At 40.0% G+C, this 27,012-nt stretch overlaps 1 protein-coding gene across 2 annotated transcripts; it reads left to right on the forward strand.

The window, feature by feature from the left end:
- Window positions 1-813: 813 nt before the first annotated feature.
- Window positions 814-27,012, forward strand: LOC308293533 (cystathionine gamma-lyase-like). 2 transcript variants are annotated; one of them, XM_080736100.1, is made up of 12 exons: window positions 814-1,085; window positions 2,191-2,272; window positions 3,037-3,132; window positions 3,404-3,513; window positions 4,921-5,055; window positions 5,309-5,366; window positions 5,525-5,602; window positions 8,802-8,954; window positions 9,990-10,111; window positions 15,687-15,739; window positions 17,727-17,865; window positions 24,476-27,012. In XM_080736100.1, exons 1-12 carry the CDS (start codon window positions 894-896, stop codon window positions 24,488-24,490), a joined length of 1,233 nt encoding a protein of 410 aa, XP_080592226.1. In that variant the 5' UTR covers window positions 814-893; the 3' UTR covers window positions 24,491-27,012. The 2 variants fall into 2 exon arrangements, with proteins under 2 accessions (XP_080592226.1, XP_080592227.1); XM_080736101.1 differs by lacking the exons at window positions 17,727-17,865; window positions 24,476-27,012 and adding an exon at window positions 16,435-16,628.

Below are 27,012 nucleotides of genomic sequence, written 5' to 3' on the forward strand. Positions count from 1 at the left end.
GTAAATAAGCCGTAAAGCTTACTATGATCTCCTTTTAGTTGACCTTGTAGTGCCAGTGATTTGTACTGTCATGAAACTGTACGTTTTCCTATTGCAAACTGCCAATAAACTCTTCAATCAATCAATGTCTTCGAGATGGCTGTTCGCAAAGTTTGCTGGACTTGTTGAGGTCATGACATCACATAACCCCTTTATAAAGCACAGTGATAGTGCTACAGAACAGCAACATTCTGTGAGGACAAAAGTGCTCGCAAGAGAAGGATGCACAGAAGAAAAAGAAAATAAAGAACAGAAAATACAGAAATAAAAGTGGGATGAGAGAAATAATAATAATAAAATAAATAAAGGGAAGTAATGGGAAATGAAGAAGAAAAAAAGAAGATAACGAAAAGAGGAAAGAAATAGATAAACAGGGGGATGCGAAACGTGCTCTCTGTGTCCTCATTCCTCACTGTCCTGACTCAAACCCTCACAAGATTGCATCAGAGAAGAAGCGTGAGTCAAGGAAGTTGAGCAGCCGATCTACAAGCTCACAAGGCGTCGCAGTGGGACGCGCTGTGAGCTTATAGATCTGCTGCCATTTCCGCGTGCGCCTGCCGAGCAGTCGTTACACAAGCATGAAGCAAAGCGCTCACACACACACAGCCACCACCAGCAGACAGGAGTGACGTGGTGCAGGACGCCCCTGGATGAACGCCAATGGCTTCCGTCCCCTCCTCGCACGAACGATCTGATTGGTCTGGACGGGCCACGATAATCACACGTCTCTGTTAAATGACACTTTACTCTCCTATCAAGTTCATTCAACGGTAAAAACATACACATCCTGACCAGCCTGTGCCTGCCTGCACTCTCAGGGATCTGGGCCGGATTACACACTACAACACACGAACATGGCTTCCTCGACACATAAACAACAGAGCGAGCAGGTCGACGTGTTCGCCGGCTTCAGCGCGGCTTTCAAGTCATTCGCTACGGAGGCGATCCACGTTGGCCAAGAACCAGAGCAGTGGAAATCCATGGCAGTGGTGCCGCCGATCTCCCTTTCTACCACGTTCAAACAGTATGGACCGGGAAAACATGCTGTAAGTATCACGATGGAGCCATCCTCTCATCCTGGCTTGTTCCAGGGGGATGATGATGTGACATAGACCTGCTATAGCCTATCACTGTGGCCTTTATCTCTCATCGATATAACGGCATGATGATGAGCATGGGGACGAGAGGAAACCGGCTGGCGACTGTCAGACTTTACACCGGTATTAGTGACCTACCGAATTCTGTGACCGCAGCATTAATGCGTTTTGTTGTGATTTGGGGGATTCCATCGCTCACACACGTGGTGGAGGATGCCATTGCTAAGTGAAAGGATAAGGATCCCACGATGGGATTCCCATCAACACGTTTCAATAATATTAGACCCTAAAGTCTTCAATCAATCTGGTATAAGAGGAAAACCGCTAGAGTTGTACATGTGCATTGTATCATATTAATTTAATGATATATGTTTATGCTGATTAACTTTTCAACATTCCTTAATTGATTGTATACTTTATTTGTCAGAAATGTAAACACGAGGTACAGTAAAGAATGTCCTGGAGAGTGGGTACATGTTCTCATTGTGGACCTATCTCTCTAAGTAGAGTCGACTTGTGTTAAAAAACAAAAGTACATAAATGCCTTGCCAAAAGGCTACATTTCCAGAAGAACCATATGACCTGAAATCAAACACCAATACATCAATATCTTCTATATTTCATTCAAATGACTTGCCAAGTTGCCATCCTCTCTAGAGTTGACACAAGCGTAGGTTGGGTTTGCCAAACAGCGACCCTCTGTCTGAAGTCACATATTTCGATAGGCCACCAATTCAGTTCTAACAGGCACGTGCCGGTGAATCCCCGTTATGTGAAGCTTGCACCCTGTTGTAAAAAGCCTACCTACCGGCTATGCTATAGAGACACCGGAGAGCAGTATTTCACTGTGTGACAGAACAAACTAATGAAGCATGACATTGTTTCAATCCTCTAATTGGCGTCTGCGTTTGTAAACAAGATAACCAAGATCAAGTAGAGACTTTTGACTAAGTCCCTTCCCCCTGCTGGCCATATGGTCTGCTCCTAAAGTGGGTTTATGTAATCACGTATAGTAATGCCATCCTAACATACAATTTCTGTGTATTTTCTTTAGGGATTTGAATACAGTCGGAGTGGAAATCCTACAAGAAATTGTCTTGAGACAGCTGTGGCAGCCCTGGATGGAGCCAAACACTGTAGGTATAAAATAAAATATAGACATACAGGCTCTAAAGACGTCTCTTTTTAAGACACTAATAGTGAATAAATGGTATCGGCTATTCACTAAATTCCAGCTCAGCACTAGGGCTGTAGGCCTACGACATGGACAAAATCAAATATCACAATATGTTTGACCGGATGCCTCAATATCGATATTGTGTGGATGATTATTGGTGCTTTCACAAAATATTTACACAGAGATTTTTTTACAAGTAGGCTAATGTCTATAACACAGATATAACACTATTACAATATCCAAAATCCCAGGCGAATATCTAGTCTCATATCACAACATCGACATAATATCAATATATTTCCCAGCACTACATTACAGTATGTTACACTTTTAATCATGCTATATTATTTATTTTACCACTTCATGTAAATTTTCTTTGAACGTTGAAAGAACTTAACTGGCCAAGAATGTACCAATAAAAGTTTAATTCTGAAGTGGGATTATCTGTATTGGGTACTCTTATCTCATCATATAGCATTTTAAGTGTGGCAAATGTTGCTGAATTATGACAGATGAGGTTCAGTCTGAAGTGCGCTGATGCTGCTGAGGTTTGATCAAACGAAGAAACCCAGATCATAATAGCAAGCTTCCAAATATATAGAATGCAAAAAAAGAAAGAAAAAAAAAAAGCACAGGAAGTAATTTATTCAGTCTTCCAAGAAGTCAAACAATGAAAAGAATTTATGGTCATAGAGCTTGTCATAAACTGTGAATTTCCTGCAGGCCTTGCTCTTGCCTCTGGGCTGGCGGCTACAACGACCATCACTCACTTGCTAAAGTCTGGAGATGGCATTGTGTGCATGGACGACGTGTATGGAGGTAAGAAATATCCCTCTGTGGCTTGCAACTGTGTGCGTAACAACATACAAGATAATATAACTTCATTATAAAGACTATGAAGCAGCGTTGATTCTCACTGTGTTGGTGACAACAAAACCACAACATTTGGGGATTCAATCCAGCTCATGACCTGTGCCTAATCCCAAACTCTCTCCACTATACTGGCTAATAGAGAAGCTATCCCTTCAAAGTATTCTTTTATAACCTTTATGGTGTGACGTGCTGAATTGGAAACCACTTATCTCTCTAGGCACCAATCGTTACTTCCAAAAGATTGCAGCACCACTTGGCCTGGACATAGGTTTTGCCGATTGCACAAAACCCGAAAAGCTCAAGGCTGCTCTCAAACCCAACACTAAGGTTAGTTGAATAACACGGCACATTGCATTTTTGGGTCTGTCTGTAGCTCTTGTTTGTTACTAGGGCTGTCACAATTATTACATAATCGTCTAATCGCAATTATTTGAAATAATCGCAATAGCAGTGGAAATAGCATATCTACAAGCTCACAACGTGTCACATCACTTTATAAGTGTAAAGTTGTCAATATGTCCTTCATTTCTATGTAAGTCGCTTTGGATTAAAAGAGTCTGGTAAATGCCTAAACTGTAAACTGTATATTTAGGTTATGTGTCATATCTGCCATGTGCAACTTCGAAGCCTACAAGCCAAACAGAAATGTCATTGTCAACAACAAAAACACAATTAAATCGTTAATCGCAATTATTTGAGTGACAATTAATCGTCATGTAAAATGTCATAATCGTGACAGCCCTATTTGTTACCAATACCTGAGAATAGCAAACTCAGTGTCTTGTTCTTTTGTTTTTGTTTTTAATAATTTATTTCTGGTATTTGTTACACTTTATTTAACATAGGTTAGTGTACTGTAGAAAGACTGAAAACCAGGGCAGAGTGGAGAGACATCCGAGAGAAGAAGGTAGATTAGATTTGAAACCATCCTCACTCACTAGACTAACATATGGTCTGTGCACCAACTGGCTGAGCCACCAGGCACACCCCCAGTGTCTTGTTTTTAATCACTCTTTTAAAACCCACTTTTATAGACTTGCTTTCACCTCCTGATTTGTTTGGTTTTAGTTTTACAACTGTTTTATAGTATAATAAACACTTTATCCAAGGCGGTTTACATTGTACATTACATTCACTCACACATGTCTTGCTCAAGGACACTTTGACACAAAGCCAGGAGGGCCTAGGATCAAACCAGAAACATTTTTGTTCCAAGTTTTATATCCTGAGTAACTGTTGCACACCGTTACAAACTACAGTATTATAGTTTTGTTCATTTTACGGTCTGCTTTGAAAAAACTTGCTTATAGAAATAAATATGTCAAATAGCTACAAAAAGCTAAAAAGAAATTAATAATAATCCCAATTCAAACATTTATCTCCCCCTTCCAATTAAGTAATGATCCTTACTTTTGTTGAGTTATTTGAGCATGAGTGACCATGTCATTCTTAATCAGCACGTGTGTGGTTCTTTTGTTTTGCTTGTTAATTGCACCTTTGGCCTTTAAATACGGTCTCAATAGGCTCCCTATTGTTAGTTGGCACAATAGAGGAAACGCGACCGGATTTGACTTGTTTAAACTGAACCTACTTTGGCTACAATTTGACTGCTTGGTTTTGAGCCTAAACCAGGATTATGCAACCCCAGCCTCAGCACTGAAACAGGAGCCAGGTGTGTAAACCTTTGCTTTCTATTAAAATATCACAGTTTTTGTGTGTTTCCTTTTTTCATAGCTGGTGTGGATTGAGACCCCCACTAATCCCACCATGAAAGTAGTTGACATCAAGACCTGTGCTGAATTGGTTCACGAACACAATAAGGACATTGTGGTAGTAGTAGACAACACATTCATGTCTGCATACTTCCAGGTAAGGATGTGCGACGTGTGTGTGTGTGTGTGTGTGTGTGTGTGTGTGTGTGTGTGTGTGTGTGTGTGTGTGTGTGTGTGTGTGTGTGTGCGCTCGCGCACACACACGCGTGCATGTGTACACACATCAGAGGAGTGCATGCTCTCTTGACTCTGAAACAGCAATATAAATGTTTACTGTGCCTATAGATTCTCATTCATGTGGAAACAAGTCATTGATTAACCCAAATCCCCTCTTGTTTCTGTCTCTCTAGCGCCCACTGGCTTTGGGAGCTGATGTCTGCATGTATTCAGCCACCAAGTACATGAATGGTAGGTCAATACACATACAGTCCAATACACATTACGGACATACTGGATCATCCACATCAAGCCTGGTTTAGGGTGATATAACTTCCTGTTACATGTTGCAACAGCTGTTTTCAGTTGAAAATTGAAGCATGTCTTATGGTGCTTTTTTTCACCGGCAGGTCACAGTGATGTGGTGATGGGCCTGGTCTCGGTTATACGGGAGGATCTATATGAGCGACTGAAATTTCTACAGAATGGTGAGTAACTGGTACTGTACACCCGGAAGTCTGAGTCACCCACATTGCACAGTACGTTTTAGACATCCACACCCTTGTCAGACACTCTGAACAGGATTAAACAAACATCTCACATTTAATAACAGGGAGGTTACAATGTTATGCGTTGCTATTCAGCTGTGATTAAAATGTAGTTATGCGTATAACGTTGAAAGTATATCATAACATTTAAAGTAATCTTGTAAAAAACAACGTTGCCTCATCCAGGGCTTGACATTCACTTGTCCAGGCACAAAAGTCACCGGATATAAATTTGCCATTTCACAGTCATTTCTGTTTTATTTTTATTTTTATTTGACAAATAAATAAGACCCCCCATTTGGCCCCCTCCACTCCACAGTCCATAGTCTGCATACAGCACAAAGCTGCTAGGAGCTTACAAAAAGGTGAAACCAAGAGCCAAGTACATTTTTAATGAACTTGTCCATAAGGATTTATTAGTTGTCCCAAACAACAGGACAAGCCTTATTAATATCATGCCCTGCCTCATCTTTGTATGTAAACGTGACTAGTCCCAAAGGATGAGAAATTCTTTTTAAAATCTCTGGAGAGACGGCCAGTAATTGTGAGGTAACTGTTAATGGTATCCTGTTGTATCAGTCCAGCCTTCCCCAAACAGTAAACTCTGACCTACTGTTCATTCGCTTGTCAAACATCAACAACATGCTCTCAGGTGCCAAGGTCCTGTACGTACCTACATGCACAGAGCTAGTGCAAGGAAATGTTGCGCCCTGGGCAGAAACGCCCCCCATAGTTACTTTGTTTACTTTCTTTTTCCACAATGCCACTGTAGGTGCCAAATATTTGGGTATTGCTTATTGTAATTGCTGTTTACTGTGTAGGTATTGCTGTTTTGGTATCTACTGGCACAGGTGGCTGGGAATTTATCTTTCTTTGTCAGGTGTTTGACCTGGAAGGTCAAAATACTTTTTACCGCTGTGACACCAATATTTGTTTGTCACGCTGTGTTGGATGTATCCAAAAATCATCAAAATGGACATAAATCATTATTGTTTCATGGTGGATATAATAAAGGATAACAGCCTGCAGACTATCAAAGAAAAAAAATTAAAGGGTGCTCTTAATTGAGAGTCCAGGTGAATTGATTGATTGATTGATTGATTGATTCAATATTTTATTAGACAGAAATGCAAAACAACACAAGTACAGTCAAAACACTTTGTCTAAAAGGATTGCACCAAAAAAGTCCTTGTGGTGTTGTTTCCAATGGGACTAGGTATTCAATTCATCAACATATAAAGTAGCACCAAAAAACATTCAACATCATCACAAGAATCCTGAATGAGCACACTTTCAAAGAGCTAAGGATATAGTTCAAATGTATGTATTCTCTCTAGGGCATAATATAACAAAATGTAATTCTTAAAAAAGCTGTAAAAGGATGCTGACCGGTTTTGACTTGCATGGTTTCAATTACATCAGCAAAACACAATGATACAAAATACACTAATACACTAACGACATTGTGACACATTCGACACAGTATGCCAGTTGTCAAAGGTCAACACAGCCTTTCTACAGAAAGGTTTGAACAAGTTTTGTTTTGAACAATACACACAGCAAAAGGTAATGATAACTTCAGCATCAGCCAGGTTACTCCTGGGTTAAAACACCAATAGACTGAGCCCCCATGCAGCGCCATATTAGTTATTTTTACAAAAATGAAAAGTTTTTGCTTATGCTTATGTTTTGTGGTGTATTTAAGCGGGCATATTGAGAAAAGAACATAGCTTTCTTGTGATCTCAAGAACACTATCTCATGATCTAGAAAAAAGTTATTGCATGATCTCGAGAAAACGGTCCGTTTTCTCAAAATAGTGACAAATAACTAGAGATAACGAGAAAGCAAAAGAAATTAAGTTGTTATCATAAGAAAAGTGTGTGGTCTTTTAGGATTTCTGTGCCGGTGGGTTCAATTCCCAAAAGCAGTGCATCTGGCTTGGCTGGGTGCTCCAATGAAAGCAATTTGGCTGTGGACAACCTGCCTGCTTGTCAGGCCATTTGTTCAGCGGGCGGGGAACTGGGGGAAATGGCCTGTTCCTCTGCATGCATTACACACACTGAAACTACTACTGTCAGGTGAAAAGAAGCAGCTGGGAAGCCAGAAGACACATGGTTGTCTACACACCAGGCAAATGGCGGGGGTTAGTAATGACCAGAACCACAGTACAAAGGGGAACTGGCAATAACAACCTGTCTTTCTCAAGGCCAATAAATGTCACAAATGTTTAAGAGAAACAACATAGATACAATGTACGGCAGGTTGTGTGCAGGTTAGGGGTGCATAATCAATCCCTATTTTGGTATGTCATTATAGGCAGGTTTCTGAAGGTAAGCTTATAAAGCGCCTTGCAAAACAATTGTTACAAGTTGCTGTACAATAAATAAAATGAAACAAGACTATCACATTGAAAAAGATTAACAATAAAAGAAAAAAAGCCCTCCTTTGAGACACAGACAGGCTAGACAAAAAATGGTACCCATTATATAACGTAAACACAGACGCACAGGGACGCAACGAGGGCATCGAATGCAGTACTTGCACGCTCTGCTGGCGCAAGTGACTAGAAAGATGAAATTCTGGGAAATTGCAAGTGTGGTTGCCTATTTATAGTCTGGATATGCAAAATGTCATGTGAAGCATCGCCTGGAATGTATGGAGTAACATTTAGCCAATGAGGAAGCAGCAATAATTGCTTTTGATGTGTGGGCATATGTCACGGATTTTATGGATTAACATTTAGCCAATGAGGAAGCAGCAAAAATTGCTTTTAGCCAGTGAATAAAGGTGACGTGACGAGAATGCTGGTTCCTTATTGGCTAAATGTTACTCCGTAAACTCTGACCGAGAACAATTTACTGCCCTTCAGGCAACCACACTAATAAATATATATATAAGTTTGTTCTGAAAACTTAGGTCAGGATTTAGAAGGCGTATTTAGAAATGTCCTCAGGTAAAAAACGCAATTCACGGTCAATCTAAAAATTAATTTATGCACTTCTCGGTCAATCTAAAAATGTATTGGCGCATTTCTCGGTTAATCTAAAAAGTAATTGACAGATTGGCTATAATGGATAGTTGTAGCCCTATACAGCGTGGTGGTGTAAGACCTCATTCTGTGTCCTCTGCATTCCACAGCCCTGGGAGCAGTGCCGTCTCCGTTTGACTGCTACCTGGTTAACCGAGGGCTAAAGACGCTCCACCTTAGGATGGAGCAACACTTCAAGAACGCCATGGCCGCCGCCAAGTATCTGGAAGCGGACCCCCGGGTGGAGCGTGTCATCTTCCCAGGTGACTTAGCGGTATTTGTTTTGCGTCATGACATAATAAACAAAAGCAGCAGAACTAGTTTACACGTTGCATTTCACATCACAATGGCCCATGTCTCCATTTAGTAAGGGAAAGTTAGCCTCTAGCTACATCAATCTGGGAACTAAATCTAAATGACTAGCTTTCTTCACAAATGTGTTCTACTAGGTGTCAACTATCACCTCTGAACTTTGTCAAACCCAACTCCCTTGACATACTTTGTGGGAGCCAATCAAAGTTGGGGGTATCGGGATACCCAGGGCCTGGGATTAAAGGGGGAAAAATAGAAAATGGCCAATATGAACGTATGAAGTGTGTAATTAGGGTATTGTTGGGCTGATGAATCCATTCCAACCATTAGTTATAAGTAAAAATGACTCCTTGGCCATAAAAAAGGCCTAATTGGCTAAGGCTTAGCCAATCCTGTCATTCGAGTTCACCTGTGTCCTGTTAGTCCCTATGTTTTAAACCCTGTGTTTGAATGTTCCTTGTCAGATTGTATCATGTTATCCTGTGTGTCATGTGTGATTACCCCCCTGATTTTTAATAGTTTTCATGAATTCAAACACTACTCCAACCTTTTTTTTATTGCCAATATTATATGTCTCATGGCCTATTTTATGGCCAAGGAGTCATTTTAACTGAAAAATAATGGTTGGAATGGATTCAGCAGCCCAAAAATACCCAAATTACACACCTCATACGCTCATATTGGCCATTTTTTATTTTTTCCCCTTTAATCCCAGGCCCTCGGGATACCCAATAACTTTGATTGGCTCCCACAAAGTATGTCAAGGGAGTTGGGTTTGACAAAGTTCAGAGGTGATAGTTGACACCTAGTAGAACACATTTGTGAAGAAAGCTAGTCATTTAGATTTAGTTCCCAGATTGATGCAGCTAGAGGCTAACTTTCCCTTACTAATTTACCTCATCTGGATGTTCCTAGCCAGCAGTTATGGGATTTTCAACTTGTCTGACCTGTTCTTCTCTCTGCCACCTCACCCTCTCTTTGTGCAGGGTTGCCTTCACACCCTCAGCATGAGCTGATGAAGCGACAGTGCACAGGCTGCCCTGGAATGATCACATTTTACATCAAGGGAAAACTGGAGCACGCCACTCTCTTCCTCAACAACCTCAAGGTGAATAATACAGTGAGAGTGGTAAATCCTTCTGGAGGTTATTTAACTGAAAGGTTTAGGGCTAGCAGAGTGGCCTAGCAAACCATTCCATGTAAGAAAGGTTACAGGTTCGATTCCCAGTGATGGCCGACATGTGCGCCAATAGCTGTTTCCTGTTAGACACTGGGATACAGCTGAGCTTGTCGGTACAGCTGTAGTTTGAGCCAATCCTCTTCGAAACTCATACAGTTGCCTGCATAGTACTGATGACAGGTTTAAATTGAATGCTTTGCTTAATTCTACTTCCTGACATTTTATTACCAGCATGATAGGAAGAAAGTAAAATGAGTTGAATGTTTTTCCAAGCCTCACCCAGTCCTACTGTACCTCTGTTCTCCAAGTGTTAAGCACTTAAACCCTATATGCTTTGTCATACGACACCTAAGCTGGTGAGCTTTCTGAAAGATTCTCACCTACAGTGACACGCCCCAAAATAGGGACACCAGGTTGAAAGTGGTTAACCAAATTGAGGAACTCCAAATTGTGGAACATAATCCAGTGTTTTTTTCTTTTTGATTTGTATTTTATTGGATCTTTTCTTGATTAAAAACAGTACACCAGCCCATGAGCTGACACATGACAGACAACTTAGTTGGCAGGCGATTATTGACAATGGTGCAGTCAGAGCAGTAAGCCAATAAGACAACAAAACAAAACAAAACAAAACAAGGACAAAGCGACAAAACAATACAATACCAAACAAAACTAGAAAAACTGTTCCTTCGAAACAGTGTGGGCTCGCTTCCAACCCAAAACAATAATAGTAAAAGTGTCAAGTTCCCAGGCAATGCTCTCTTTAATTTTACTGACGTAAAATGGTAATGCAAATACAATGTAGACAAGCAGTGTTATTACATGAACTTAAAGGACCAGGTCACCTTTGGGACAACCAGATCTTATTTTATTGTTGTGTGGGGACACGATCAACACAATGTTGAGTTATTCTTTGTGTTCAATCTGTGTTTTTAGATATTTTAGTATTTCAGTATGCTACAACTGGTCATATGATGCATTTTGCATCATATGATGCATGAGATGATGCAATATCATGCTACAAAGCATCATATGACCAGTTGTAGCATGCTGAAATACTAAAATATCTAAAAACACAGATTGAACACAAGAAATTACAGGATTGTGTTGATCGTGTCCCACACAACAATAAAATAAGATCTGGTTGTCCCAGAGGTGACCTGGTCCTTTAACGGTATGGACAATTAAATCAAAATAAAATTAAAATATAATGTGGACGGGTAACCAACAACAAAAGTTCGAGACCAGTAGAGTGTGTGTGTGTGTGTGTGTGTGTGTGTGTGTGTGTGTGTGTGTGTGTGTGTGTGTGTGTGTGTGTGTGTGTGTGTGTGTGTGTGTGTGTGTGTGTGTGTGTGTGTGTGTGTGTGTGTGTCCTAGGGGTCCCTGAACTACACTTTGCAAACCAGCAAACCACATCAAAGTAATAGTACGCAGATGGTCCTAATATTGACAAGCTTTTTAAAAACAGCAGATCTACAAGATCACAACATGTCGCAATGTCACATTATAGATCAGCTTCTTACAATTAGACAAAGTATTAAGTGATTCATCTACCGTATGTTTTGTATTAATAATAAAATCTGCAAAGTAACAACTAAAGCTGCCAAATGCAATTGCAGTGGAGTATAAGTAACAAAAGTGTAAAGTAAAAGTTGGTATACAGTACGGGACATGCTGATCCAAATGCATATGGGATATACTAGGATTCAAATGCAGACAGGCTGAAATTCATGGCTTTTAAAGTGTTTGGGGTGTGGTTTTGCCAGGTGGGTCCACTTCGGTTGATCGTCTGATTTGGAAACGCATTGGTTGTGATATCTCCCTGACAACCACACAGAGTGTCCCTGCGGGTTCTAGGATATATACTGTAAATCCCATCGCCCGGGAACCTTATTCTTTTTAAGTTAAATTTCTAAAACACTACAAAACATGTGTCAAAGACAAATACAAGCAAACGTCTCCACAGTAACACAGTAACAGTTGTTTGTGTGTCAGTGTGTGTGTATGCGTGTGTGTGTGCGTGTGTGCGTGCGTGCGTGCGTGTTAATAATAATTATTATTATTAATAATAAAATCTGCAAAATAAAAAGTAACTGAAGCTGTCAAATGCTGTATTTATAGTAGAGTATAAGTAACAAAAATGGAAATTAGAGTAAAAGTACCTAAAAATTGTACTGTAGGTACAAGTACTTGTTTGTATATACTTGAGTAAATGTACTTGGTTACTTTGCAGCACCACTAGCCTTACATTAAGACGTCTCTGCCGAGACTTTCGCATTGTCACTGCAGGGCCGACTTATGTAAGGCTACATCACCACAGAACAGCCAATGACAGCCAAGCCTTTAATCACAGCTGTGTCAATCAGTAGAGTGGAGAGGGACATTTATTTATAGTTTTAACTATAACTATAGTTTTATACATCACACAGCTTAGACATTTGGATCAAATCAGAAAGCAGACCTGTGTGAACACATTGATATAAATAGCATATCTGAAGTGTGAATATTGCAGCCACAGCGACTTAATATAAACATGGGTCCCTTTCCCCTGTCTCACTCTCTCCCCACTCAGTAAACCCATTGGAAATGCATTGGATGCTTAAAGTTAAACATTTTTATTTTTTTATAATTAAACTACAAAACATTTCAAAACCAAAAGTACAAGCACACGTGTCCTCAGTAAGCTGAACACATAAAAATTTGAATGGTGTTTAAAGGTGTAAGCGTTTAGGAGATGAATCGCGCCAAAGTTTTGAGGAGATACTGACTGACTATAAATAATGAAGATAACATACGTGTGCTCGCCTTCCAGGCGAGCCCACAACTAACGCTAGACAACACTGGGGGGGTGGGGGGGGGAGGCTATGCAGTTCATATATTTGACACATTTGAGCAAGCAGGATACTGTGTTGCTCAAATACATAATCCAGATACATAATCCAGTGTTAATTTTTCTTGACGTTGTAATACACATTTTATTGTGATTGCTGCTATTCAAAACATAAAGTTAGGCAGTTATTCATAAGCTGACACCATCAGCTGACTATGAGCTGTAGTCTGTGCTTTGTGACCAACATGAGACCTCACCCAACGCAGAATTTTACAGAATTTTCTTTTATAGCTGGTGTGAAAAATGTGACAATAAACTGAAGCGGAAGTTCTGAAAGGACAACTTTGTTTTTTTTCAGGGTTCATATTTTAGATTGTTATTAGAGAAAAGAAAAGATGAGTGTTAAAATGTTTTCATTTACTGCTTTCTATAGTTTTAGCAATTTTAACGATTTTGATTTCAGTGGGTGGGGGCATGCGTACAAGTGGCTAAATATGTATTTTTTGACACAATTAGCCCATTCCCAAGATGCACCGCACTCCATCATGGGCAGATGTGACTTATGGGGTCTAGTAGTGTTACTGTAAATAGTAATAAAGAAATCGCTGGCTTATTGAAGACATATTTATCCACTTGTACGCATGCCCCCACCCACTGAAATGGCTAAACGATAAAAAACCAAAGTTGTCCTTTAAGGTTAAAAGAACATTCTTTTGACCGGTTGCAAGCTGGTTGGTTTATTCTTCTTAATGGCCGGAAGAAGTTTACAGAAATATTTAATATGTAAATGTAATCTAAATAGTCTGATCAAGGTACTGAACTCACCCCCGATCCAGTGGAGCTGATCAGTGGGCAACAATATTACCATAACACATTTGTTTTGGATTTGGAAGTCGCACATCTAAAATGCTATTGTAGCAGTGTGACACATTGTGAAATTATACATTGGCCTTTTTGGGTGCGTGACACAGCACACAACAAAGTATAAATGGAGGGATAGACTGTAGCTCTCCATGGATGCTCCAAGGTGAAGTTGTAATAGCAAGGCAATGCAGAAGCCAGTCAAAAGAAACAGAGGAACAAATGACCAGCCATCATCAAAGATGACAAATTCATTTGCTGCAGATGTTCCAGAGATAGGCCTATGCTTGTAGTGGGTTGCTCCCTTCCATCCGTCCATCTATAGCAGTTTTGTACACAGTACAGATGTTTTGTGCACTGCCAGTAGGCCTCTGTGCATCTTTTTTCACATGTTTTATACTTGTTTTATAATATTTCACTTTTATTTTATAATGGAAGACGTCAGATCTGTCTGAAACCTTGGATACCAAATATAGAGTCATACATTATAGCTGCTGTGCTATACAGTAGATCAGTGGTTCTCAACTTGTGGGATTAGGACCACCAGGGGGGTCCCGAAATTATTTTGGGGGGTCCCCAGATGATTAACTTAATGTGTAACATTGTTTTCTCACACAACAGTAAACAAACCAACATAAAGTTTAAGTGTAGCTATAGAGAGTATCTTCACATTTAAAATGTGACAATTTAAGGACTTTTTAATATCTCTAAAATGACACATTGGCCAAAATTTCAAATATTAGAGGCATAAATTGTGAAAATAGCCGGTCTACATGCTCACAACGCCTCGCAACGCCTCAATTCCTCAAGCCTCAACGCCTCAACTCTTAGTGCTCGTCAGGGTGGGGGGGTCCCCAGTTCAAATATGATTATTTTGGGGGTCGCGGCCTGAAAAGGTTGAGAACCACTGCAGTAGATGACTCTTGTCATAGACTGGAGCTGTCCGAGATTCACAAGGGAGCCACACTGTTATTAGACCCCGTCTTAAATCAATTATTACATTATTACATTTTAACTTTTTCTCAAAGCCTAAAATTGGTTTAGAAGTTACTGTAAAAGTGCAATGGGTCATACAATCAGAAAGTGCTGATGGAAGCATGAGTATATAGGAGTCAGTGGAAGTCCTTCTATTCGCCTCGAGCCAGGACATTTCTCACATTGTTATTTAAGTGATTTTTTGGACCTACTCTGTGATGGATGGCTGGCTCAGGCATTCTCTTTGACTGCTGCAGGTTATAAGAGTTTGATCTTGCGAGTCGGAAATAGTACCACTGCCATGTTCTACTCAAGCAGAACTGCTACTTCAGCTAACTATACCGTTTCAAGTTATTTTTTCAAGTTAGATATTTTAATATTGATGTAAAAGTATTTTGCAAAGAATATAAGTAGAAGTAATAATAAGTAATAATAAGATAAGAAGTAAATGTACTTTAAAATACACGAATACAATCATTATTCTGAGCTGTGTTCAGTGTTTTGCAATATCTTCCACCAATAATGTACTGGATATATATATATATATATATATATATATATATATATATATATATATATATATATATATATATATTTTTTTTTTTTTTTTTTTTTTTTTTTCATTCATCATTTGAAGGGTCATTATAAACAGTTGTGTAGGGTGACTTTTCAATCAGTCTTATCAGCAACGCTATATTATCAAGTTATGAGAGTGTGTTTTACTGTATTGTGTTTTTGGTAATATTTAAACTACTATTTTAAAGCTCTGCTTTGCAATCACATTTGTATTGTAGTCTGTGAACTTAAAGTATGTCCCTGTTTGTGTTTTGATTTCAGTTGTTTGCAGTCGCTGAGAGCCTTGGTGGTTATGAAAGTTTAGCAGAACATCCGTAAGTATATCTTCCCATTTAGATAGATACTAATTATGTCATCCAAAATAGATGCATGTTGGTTACTTGGTCACATATGTTATGTACATCATTTAGAGCAAGGGTCTTAAACAGGGGTTCCGGAACCCCTAGGGGGTCCTCAGAGTTACTACAGGGGGTCCTCCAAATTTTTGTGTGATAGAAACGTTTTTTTCTCCTTTTTTATTAACCACTTGAACCCTAGCGTCCCTATTCTGAGAACTGTAGCCAAAAATAGCAGATCTACAAGCTCACAACGCCTCACAGCGCGAGGCGTTGTGAGGTTGTAGATCGGCTATTTTCGGCAAAGAGGTTTGGTGTAGAGGGTAAAAAGAACAGACTTAAGTACAGAGTGAAAGGTCAAGTGGTTAAATATCTGAAAACAAATTGACATGAATCCAAAATACACTGGTGATTGTGCTGAAACTATATGGAATCTATGAAAAGGTTGTGGGGGTCCCTGCTTCCTTTCTCTCTCAACTAAGGGGTCCTTGGCCTGAAAACGTTGAAGACCCCTGATTTAGAGAGATGTGTCCTGTTAGCTTTAACACAGATGCAGAGTTATTTATTGTTATATAGATACTAGATAGTGTTGTTTCTAGACAGATGCTAAGTTTGTTGTGTACCTGGTATCCTAGTTACATTGTAGCACTTACTTGTTTTCATTGCACTCTTAGTTCCTGGACCATTTAGCCTGTTTGTTGTCGACTGCTGCTTCTCTGATCTAACACAGTGGTTCTCAACCTGTGAGTCGGGACCCCCATGGGTCTCCACATGATTTTGGGGGGGTCCCCAGATGACGGTGAAGTCATTAAGACTTTTAAGATTTTAGTACCCATTAAAATAAAAAATAAAAGGTCATTACTGCATCAAAAATAATCTGCAAACTATTCTATAAAACTGGTCAAACATTGGCCAAACTGTAAAGTGATATAAGAAAGAGGATCTTTCTTTTTTTTATATATATATATATATATGTGTGGAACCGAGTAAGTAATTACATTGAATGCCTCAACTCCTACATTCCAAGTGCTTATCAGGTGGGGGGTCCCTGTTCAAATATGATGAAGGTTGTTTGTAAGTCACTCTGGATGAGAGTTTATGCCTATTTTGTCATTGCATCTACAGTACATTTATTTATTGGATACATTCTTGAAAAGTGATACATACCAGTACTGTAGCACCTTTCTGGAACTGTGTTATACAAAATGTTATGCCTCAACTCTTAGTGCTCGTAGGTTGGGGGGGGGGGGGGGTCCCCAGTTAAAATACGATTATTTTAGGGGTTGTGGCTTGAAAAGGTTGATGGTGTAGCTGTACTGTGCCTCTGGACGAATACATCATTTAATGAGGAACACCACAAGGGGGCAGCAGAGATCAAGATAACTACTTCCACTCAGGATAAAGCAGTGGTGGAAAGTAACAGTTAATTTACTCAAGAACTAAAGTAACATAGTACATTTACTCAAGAACTAAAGTAACACAGTACATATACTCAATAACTAAAGTAACATTGTACATTTACTCAAGAACTGTACTTAAGAACAATATTTACTTTTACATTTTCGAAAATAGACGATCTATAAGCTCACAAGCTGATCTATAAGCTCACAAGCTTGTAGATTTAACATGTTTTATACATTTCTACATTGCAGTATTGCTACTTTTAGTAGTAGTAAAGCAAAGAAAAATGCATTATATATATATATATATATATATATATATATCTTTTATTATTATTATTTTTTTTTTACTTTTTTCACCACTGTGATCAAGTGTTTCAACAGCTGATCTTTATCAAGACCATTCATTCACATAATGGCCTTTAGAGGCAACCTAGTTCCTATATTTCCAGGAGTTCATTCTTTTTAATGCATTAAATTGGATAGTCTTGGGCAAAATTAGATGTGTCACATTGATTGCTTTGTATTGTTGTGCAACACTAATGTCCACGTGTCTCATCTCCTAGGGCTATTATGACCCATGCGTCGGTGCCAGAGAACGAGAGAGTTGTCCTGGGGATCAGTGATACGTTGATCCGTCTGTCTGTAGGCCTGGAGAATGAGGCGGATATCATAGAAGACTTGGAACAAGCTCTGGCTGCTGCTGTAAGTGCTTACACTGTAAAATCGAAACATATCCGATCTGCAAACTCGCAACGTTCCGCAAATGCGAGGCATTGAGAGCATGTAGGTCTGCTATTTTCGCTCCGCGACACTGCCATGATGTGTGTATACATTAAGCATAGGCCGTGGCAAGCCCAAAAATCTGAATCAGATCAATTCTAGGTTTACAGGTATAAAGAAGTGGGTGTCCTTCTTTTATTCTATTGTTTTTAAGAAGAGAAAAGGAAAAAACTGGTAGACCGGTACAGCAAGGAGAAAAATAAATCAAATGTTAAAGAGAAACATGTCTGGGATAGGCAAAGATGTGTGTGTATATAAACATGCGTGCGCGCACACACACACACACACACACACACACACACACACACACACACACACACACACACACACACACACACACACACACACACACACACACACACACACACACACACACACACACACAGGGACAAAAAAGGGACAGCAGTGTTAATGTGAGTAACTGTGAGTTGAGTTAACACCTGGGATTTAACTGTGTACCAGACTCAAACTATTTAATTATTTTCTCCCAGGTGCACTGTTTAATTTTTCAACCTCAGCTTTACAGCTCAAGCTGACTATGGAGCGGTTTAGTTCCATTCAGAGTGAATTTGTGCAGTGGTGAACATAAAGAGTGATGTAATTTGGCTGTGGCACGCGTCCGTCTTGCCAATTATTAATCAGAGCTTAAATACAGTGATGGTTGTGTGTATACCTTTTTGTGTGTATACTTTACCAGTCCAAGGTTAGTTCTTATCTCAAAGCTGTATGGGCGTGAGCCAACGACATTCTCCCGCCCATTTCGCTCAATCTGTCAAACATTTACTTTTGTCATCAGGTCCTCTGAGCTATTACAATAAGTGATCAAATAGATAGCATTAGCAAACAAGTTTGAAGATAAACTCCATTATTCCTGTTTCCAGTTGAGGGCAATGTTTGTTAAGAAGCATTTCCCTGAAAGCAGACCACCTTTTTGTTTTTGTTGATGGTTTTGTTTTTGTCTGCACCACTGCAGGCCCGGGCACATCTGTCACATCAATACAAATGGCAGACGGGTCAAGATGGGCAATTATCTCTGGACCATTTTGTGTGGAGTGAGCCTGGCCAGGAAGGCTTGCAGACAGGGATTGAGTTAGGCATTGGTTTCACGCTATGCAGTCCCAACAGGAAGGCTCTGGCATATCCAGGGGTGTCACAAGTGGGGGGAAAGTGGGACTGAGTTACTAGGGCCCAATGTGGAGGGGGGCCTTAATTATTTTATCCTTAAGCTATTGAAAAATAGCAGATATACAAGGGGGGGGGGGGGGGGTCACATGAAAAGGTTTGAGCACCACTGACACAGAAACAGTTTTTTTTTTTTTTTAAACATAGAAGGATTTGAAATATTCAAAGACTTTACAATTGTTCACGATTTTTCAAAAACAGCAGATCTACAAGCTCGCAGCACGCCGCACTGTGAGCTTGTATATGCTATTTTTCAATAGTCAAAGCACAAAATAATGCGTAATAATGTGTTCCCAGTCTAAATGGGTTAAACCCCCTCCCCCTATGAAGAACATTCATTGGGGGCCCGCAGTGAATCCTTGTACCCAGGGCCCAGAATTTGGTGCGACACCCCTGGACATATCCACCCATTACCTCCACCCTCCCTATGCCCCTCCACACTCTCCATGGCCCTGCACCCTAAACGTGGCCCTTCACCCTCTCTCCGTACCCTGTGTCCCAATCCATTATGCATCTTAATCACTTAATCTAATGGAATTCTGCACTGTCAAATTTGTAGATTGGTTATAAAATAATTCACGGCCGAGGGGACCATCCACTTATCGGGCACAAATACCAAAATGCAGAGTGGTAAGCAGAGAGCTTTGGTGTTAAGTTGTTAATAAAGTACTTTTTTTTCTTTACTTAATTTTTATTTGCAGTTTGTTACATGTATACATTCACAGGGTCAACATTATTACATCATTTTGACATTACACTTTTGTCCATTTCAAATATTCGTGGTGTTATTTCGTTTGGGTTTTATATTCAGTCCATTTCTCCCATTTCTCAAGGAACAGTTCTTCTCGTATCCTGAGTTGGTGTGTAAATCTCTCCATCACATATATTTCCTCCACAATGCACAGCCACTGCTCACAAGTTGCAGGGTCACCTTTATACCACAATGTTGTTATTGCTTTTTTTCTGGCTGCCAGCAGCACCGTGACCAGATACATGTCATCTCCATGTGTGTTTTCCTGCGTCAAGTTTCCCAGATACAGCACCACACTTGTCTTCGGTATTTCGTGTTTCAATATCTCCTTTATTACTGACCACACATCATCCCAATACTACCATGTATCCACATAATCGCCAGCATGGTTGTTTCTCTGCTGTGACTTTTCCTCTGATCTTTGGAGTTATGAAATATCTAATAGCGTTCTTCCAGCAAAATTCCCTCTACACGCTAGAGCTTGTGGCCGTGCACTGTGTCATACAAATATTATACCAGTCCTTCTCGGCAATTTGCACCCCAAGTCCTGCTTCCCATTTCTCTTTGAAATATAAGGTAGAGGTCTTCTTACTTGTCATCAGTCCCTGATAAAGGGCTGAGATTACTCTACATTTTTTATTATTGTAGGTCTGTACCATTATCCTAATTAGTGGGTTCATTGAAGCAGTTTTAATCTCTTTTACATAGTTGTCCCTTATCTGTAGATATCAGGAAAAACTCATGCTTAGCTTGTCCAGATTATATGTCGCCCGTAAATCATCAAAACTCTGCATCTGCCCATTCTCTATTAATGTACATATCGCTGTCATGCCCTTTTCGTTCCCATTGTTTGAATCCTTGGTCAATGACTCCTGGTTTGAAGTTTGGGTGTTAGTAAAGTACTTTAAAGTTGAACCTCTACATGACCCACCCTAACTACTTAGGAGCAGTGAGCAGCCACAAGTGCAGCAGAGCACCCATGGAACTGTAATAACAGTTCCATAGCCAATGGCATGGTTATGTACATAGTAGGCATGTTTTCTGGTACTGTAGTTCACAGAATGGCTGTGTTTAAAGTATGAGGAATGCCAGCAACACACTTGAGCCAACATACTCCCTGCAATGTCAGGGAAGCCCAGTTACCAGTGGGAGTTCCTCATTGACAGTTAGTCTTGCACAGTGGTTTTCAAAGTGGATTCCAGGGACTCTGAGGATCCTTTAGGCGGGTCTAAATTGACCCATACAAGTCTGTAACTCCGACATTGTACAAATGGAACCAAATGAACCCTAACGGGTTAATTTGGTTCCGTTTGTACCCCGTCAGAGTTAAGGGAAGACCTTGAAATTTGAACGTTTGAGAAACACTGGTCTAGCAAAAACATAATCCAGAATTTATTTTTGTCCTTTTGTTATAACCTTGGGAAGGCAGCTTCAGCTCTCGCCATGGCAATTACGATTTAAAATGTAGACATTTAGATTGGAGTAAACGGCATGAATGAAGCAGTCAAGTAAATGCTAATTAAGTGCCAAGAAGTAATTGAATCAAATAGGATAGCAGGTAGGCATCAAAGCCTAGCAGTGCAGCGCTCATCATCATGAGCCTTGGACACAGTAGTATTTAAATGCAGCAAACAGACATTGTGGACAGAGTTCAATTTAAATACTCATCTGTCTTTCTGGAAATGTTTTACACTGCCTTGTGGTTTCCCTGTTGTCTCTTTCAAAGCCGTATGTTTATTTTTTATAGCCCAGCCATTGAAAATGACTGTGAAACTTAACCGAGGTTTATATGTAGACTGTAGAATGAAAAGCCATGTTTTACTGTGCCCCTTGTTTAGTTTATTTTATTTTATTTGGTTTAATTGACAATGTACAACTTTAAAATACTTTCAATATTAGAAAATGTATGCATTGTACCAGACATAGCTAAAAGCTCATTTTGATCTGCAGACCCTGGGCAGTTGTTCAAAAACAAGACAAACATAAAAACGTTGATTAATTTGGTATAGTATGCTTGATTACTACTTGGACAAAGTCCAAACTATTTTACTTCTATGGGAACAGCACTTCTCTAGATAGAAGCACCATAATGTTGCTCAGTGTCAGTTAAGCATACTGTACCATTATGATTCACTTTCCCCCTAGAATGACTAGTTCAGTCTGAACACGTACGTACTCCTGTCTCAGTTCAAGTTCCTATCCGTTTCATTCAAGCTTCATTTGTACTTTAATTTAATTTATAGCTTGTAAATCAATTATTTACAATGTCATGTGACAATCCTTGGCTTCTCCAGTCCTGTCCAAGTGTCCTTGAGCAAGACATTGAATCCCAACTTCTCCCTGGGTGCTGTTCAATAGTTGCCCATTGCTCCTACAAGAGATGGGTTAAATGCACATGCCAATTACAGGTATTTGCAAATGTACTTGGCCACCTCCCTAACAACAACTAAATGGGACACATTTATTTCGAATTATTTATAAACACATTGTCACTGAATGGATGCTAGTATACTGATTTGTATTCATCAACCATTGCTCCTCTGGCAGTGAAAGACTGCCTTGGCCAGAAACCGCTGTTTTCTGGCCAGATGCAACAGTATACGATCTGCGGCTCCTCTCCTCAGGATGCACATAATGCTTCTGAAGCGCTTTGCTGGCCATCTGTGGCAAATGGGAATGAAATGGAGACAAATGTATTCGGTAATCATCTGTGGTCCTATGGTAAAAGGCTTCTCTGATGGTTCAAACGTTTAATTGGATCGGACGGCAGGTCAGATCAGCTGGATTCCATTAGATTTCCGGTCAGCTTTAGGGTTAGCTTTGGACTCTGAAACTCGGGATGAGGTTAATCATCCCAAATGACCTAAAGGTTGAGCTCTGCCTTAGGGTTTTACTTCTGAATTTATTGAGCTCCTTTTTCCGCTGTGGTAGAGCTCAGCTCCTTGCCAAGCTGCCTTTTTGGTCTGGAGTTGTGTCAAAAACGTTTGGCATTGGTCCTCCTGTGATGTGAGGCGGTGTGCTCAAACTTAGCCATGTTCAAGGACAACTCCGCCCTAAATCACTTCTAAGCTCACTTTCCTACTTATATTGATCCCAAAAGACTGTCCATGGGGTCTATTAGTCAGAACGCAGCAGCTGTCATAGCATAGAGTGGAGCCTATAAGCCTATCACATTTACACTATTTGTTGCGGTCAAAAGTGATTTTCTTTTTCATGAATGTGTTACTAGTTGTCATTACAAACACATCCATCCCTTGATTGTCCCACACAAGCCACCACAATCTCATAAATAATGTTTTGGGTTGAGCATTGGGCACAAATGCCGATCAAAGTGACTGTGCTGACCAATCACGGGGGATCTTTTCCGCGACTCAGGAAAACACATGAAAGCATAACATCTGTTTAGCAGAGTGTGATGGCTTGTGTGGGACAACGATGACATGGATGTGTTTGTAATGACAACTAGTACCACATTCATGAAAAATAAACTCTTTTGACCGCAAAAAATAGTGTAAAAGCAATAGGCTTATAGACTCCACTCTATGCTTTGAAAGCTGCTAGGTTCTGCTGGGGAAACTGGACAACAGGGGCATTTCTGCCTAATAGACCCCATGGACAGCCTTTTTGGATCAATATAAGTAGGAAAATGAGCCTAGAAGTGATTTAGGGCGGAGTTGTCCTTTAAAGGAAAACATGTTAGACAATAATGACTTTAAAATGTTTTCCCCTCAAAGTTTTATTTATTCAAGATTCAGGGCATACATGAAATAATGACGTACTTACATTTTGTGTAAGACACCCACATAAGGAAAAAGTAATAATACTTAGTCATTTAAATGCTATACTTGTAACTACAGGGCAAGAACAACATAACTTTCTAAAGATTTTAGATAGATACTAGGGCATTCAGTTCACGAATATCAAAGTCACTATTCTACGTTGTTCACCGAAGTCGAATATTCACTTATTTTTTAATTGTTTTAGTCAATGCCCCTTGAATTTGTTAATGCTCTATACCAGGGGTTCTCAAACCTTTTTAGGCTGTGACACCCAAAATAAATATATTTGAACTGAGGACCCCCACCCTGACAAGCACTCGGAATTGTAGGTATTACATTTAATGTGACACGGTTACGCAGATAAATGTTGTGAAAATAGCCGATCTACATGCTCACAACGCCTCGCAACGCGAGGCGTTGTGAGCATGTAGATCGGCTATTTTCACAATGTTTGCCTCTTGCTAATCTCTCGAGACAGCCTCAGAGAACGCTAAGCTACTGAGAGACAGACCGATAGGTGTCGCCCTTTCTTCTTTGACAATGGGTTCCCAGATTGGCCTCTTGCTTACTTAATATTTGACAGTTTGGCCAGTCCTGTCGAATATTCGACTATTCGAATACTTTGAGGTCGAATAATTCGAATACTAAAAATCACTATTCGTGAATGCCCTAATAGATACCGTTACGTACATAGCCTATTTTCGCTATTTGTCCTACGGTGAAGTATATAGGGTCGAAGTGGTCCAAAGTATGTGCCATCTTGTGCTGCTGTGTGAATATCAATTTGACCCCTTTCTTCCCTGTCGTTTCCTTTGAACAGCATCCAAAGGAGTAAGATGTCTTCAGGGCGTCTTGAGACCAGAGTTTGAACCGCTCAACAGCGCCAGGCAAAAGGCATCAGGTACCAGGAGGTGGATCGACTGTACCTCATTCAACGCACATGATAACGTATGGATCTATACATCAGGGAACATAAAGCCTGTTAAAAAAAAGACATTTATACCGTATATAGTTATGCTTAAATTTTTACATAAGCTTCTTTTTTAATACCGAATTTATCAGAAGCATCATGTTTAAGCTTTTATTTATCTTATGACATTTATTTAGCTTTATTATAATGTTTGCATGTATTATGTTTTACTTTATTTTTGTCGGGAGGGCATTGATGAGGCAGAGCGTTTCTTTTCATGCGACACCGTCGTGCGACGAACTAAGTATGAATTGGGTGTTATTTAATTAAAACTGACCTAAAGGTTTCCTCAAACACACTTTAAATTATTTGCCACACAGTGTTTGAACGTGGTTACCAAGGAATCCATGTTAACACATGGGCTGCTAAGGTTTATAACATTTATAGCTGTTGCTGCTGCCACCATTGACTTACGCTTTGTTTTGACGTGCCTCGCAAGCTTCGTGCGTGTGCACGTGCGTGTCCAGAGAAGATTGAGGAGGATAATCCATTTGTTTACAAACGCTCGCGAAACTAAAATCCAAAAATCGCGGTAAAATCGCGGTAAAGTGTCGCCGTGAAAACAATCAGCTCTCTGCTTCCATGGGGCTGTTTTCATCTCATTCTTGGATAAAGCCGTTCTTATGTTTCAAAGTAGAATCTAAAGCAATGAAAGTCCTTCCGTGATGTCTTCCACAGAGGGGCTGCCTGCACTGACTGGGTGACGTAATGGACTCAGGTCATGCAAAGGGCAGCTGCAGTCTCAAAAAGTTAACTGTTTGTTGCCTCGTCTGTCGACGAGATAACTTCCTGTGGCAGGGGGACACCTAGTGGCCATAACTCGTCCCTGAACGAGTTTGGCTCCCCAAGTGTTAAAATGGAAAATCAACCAGACCCCTATCATTTGTATAAATAAACTCAGTTGTTACTTTTTTTTTTCTTTTTTTTTTTAATGAGTTCAGAGGTTTGAAAGCATTGCACCATGGGATAGGTTTTGCAGAGTGAACAGTCATCTTTTATGCCGTTGTTATAACCCTCAGGCCCGTCAGTTTTCAGAATGTGGGATTTAATTGATTACATTTAAGGGAGCAAGGCAGTGTTTCTTTTAATCCTAGAAATATGTAATGTATTTGAGCTATAACTATTGTGCCTCATCAGCTGTATGCCCAGTAAAGGGAAGAACGGAAAACATAGGCCCTAATTCTGAGTCTGGTTTTGCCTTTTGTGGATTTTCCCAGCAATTAATTGCATTGGGGAAACAATTGAAATAATGACTGAAACTAGTGCTGGAAATGTTTCTTTGTTTGTTTGTATTTGTTAGTTAGTTTGTTTGTTTATTTGTTTACTTTCTCACTCTTCTCAGTGGAATGGTTGGAAAATGGAGCCATTTGTGTTCCACAACCCAAGCCAAAACACAGTTCATGACAGGAACAACTCTGCCCCGCAAAGACAAACAGCAGTAACTGCTTCTTGCATAGTTTAATAAATGTCAAAGCTCATAGCGAGGGATAGAGTGGATAGAGATGGCGTCTGGGAATCAGAAGGTCACAGGTTTGACCCTCAACTCACCCAGTTCCAATGTGTTGAAGTATGCCTGATCCACCTGAGCAGCCAGGGGCTGGGTAAAGGCATAAAAGTAAGTTCCCCCCGGGAGGGACCAGTAAATACTCTCTTTCCACTCCCATTCACACCCTGAGGTGCAACGCACGTTTTTGAGTGATGCAATATGAACAACAGAAGTGACGTTTCCTGTCAACACTTGTGAATGGACTTGTGAGAGAGAGAATTCTCTGTCTCTGCTAGTCTTACAACTTGTTCTCATTTATTTGAGCAGTGCTCCTGGAAGGAGATAAGCTCCAAAAAATGTCTGGGCCCTAAAGTAAACTGAAGCGTGGCCTACATATGGCCTACATCTTGGCAGAAACGGCTCAAAGTTTGTTGTACGCCCAGGGTCCCATTGGCCAAGCTTTGCAGGACGCACTGTGGCCAGTGGGAGCCTTGATGAAATTAACTTATAAATAGCGACGCTCACTACACTCTAGTTGTGATTTCTTTTTAAATCATGCTTAACATACTGGTCATAATATATGCGATATACTTATTGCAGATACTACCATGACCAAATTCACAAAATATCAGTGGAATCCCTGGATTCAAGCGACACAATTATCGTGTCTGGTGTGAATGCACCATTAGGCAGTTACTGCTCTTTGATTTTGCCGCGCAAAAATATTTCTCTGTTTAGAACATCCAGTGACTGTATGTTTTATCTGTAGTGATATGGCTCCCTGTCTCCCTGTTTGTCACATGTCACATCACTGCTTGAGTACACGCCTCATTTGGGACAGGCCATTCTTGATCAATGTCATTTGTGCTAACAGCAAATCCATTAAAATCAGTTTGCAGTA

This window comes from Nannobrachium achirus (assembly GCF_963921795.1).
Source record: "Nannobrachium achirus genome assembly, chromosome: 1".
Taxonomy (NCBI): Eukaryota; Metazoa; Chordata; class Actinopteri; order Myctophiformes; family Myctophidae; genus Nannobrachium; species Nannobrachium achirus.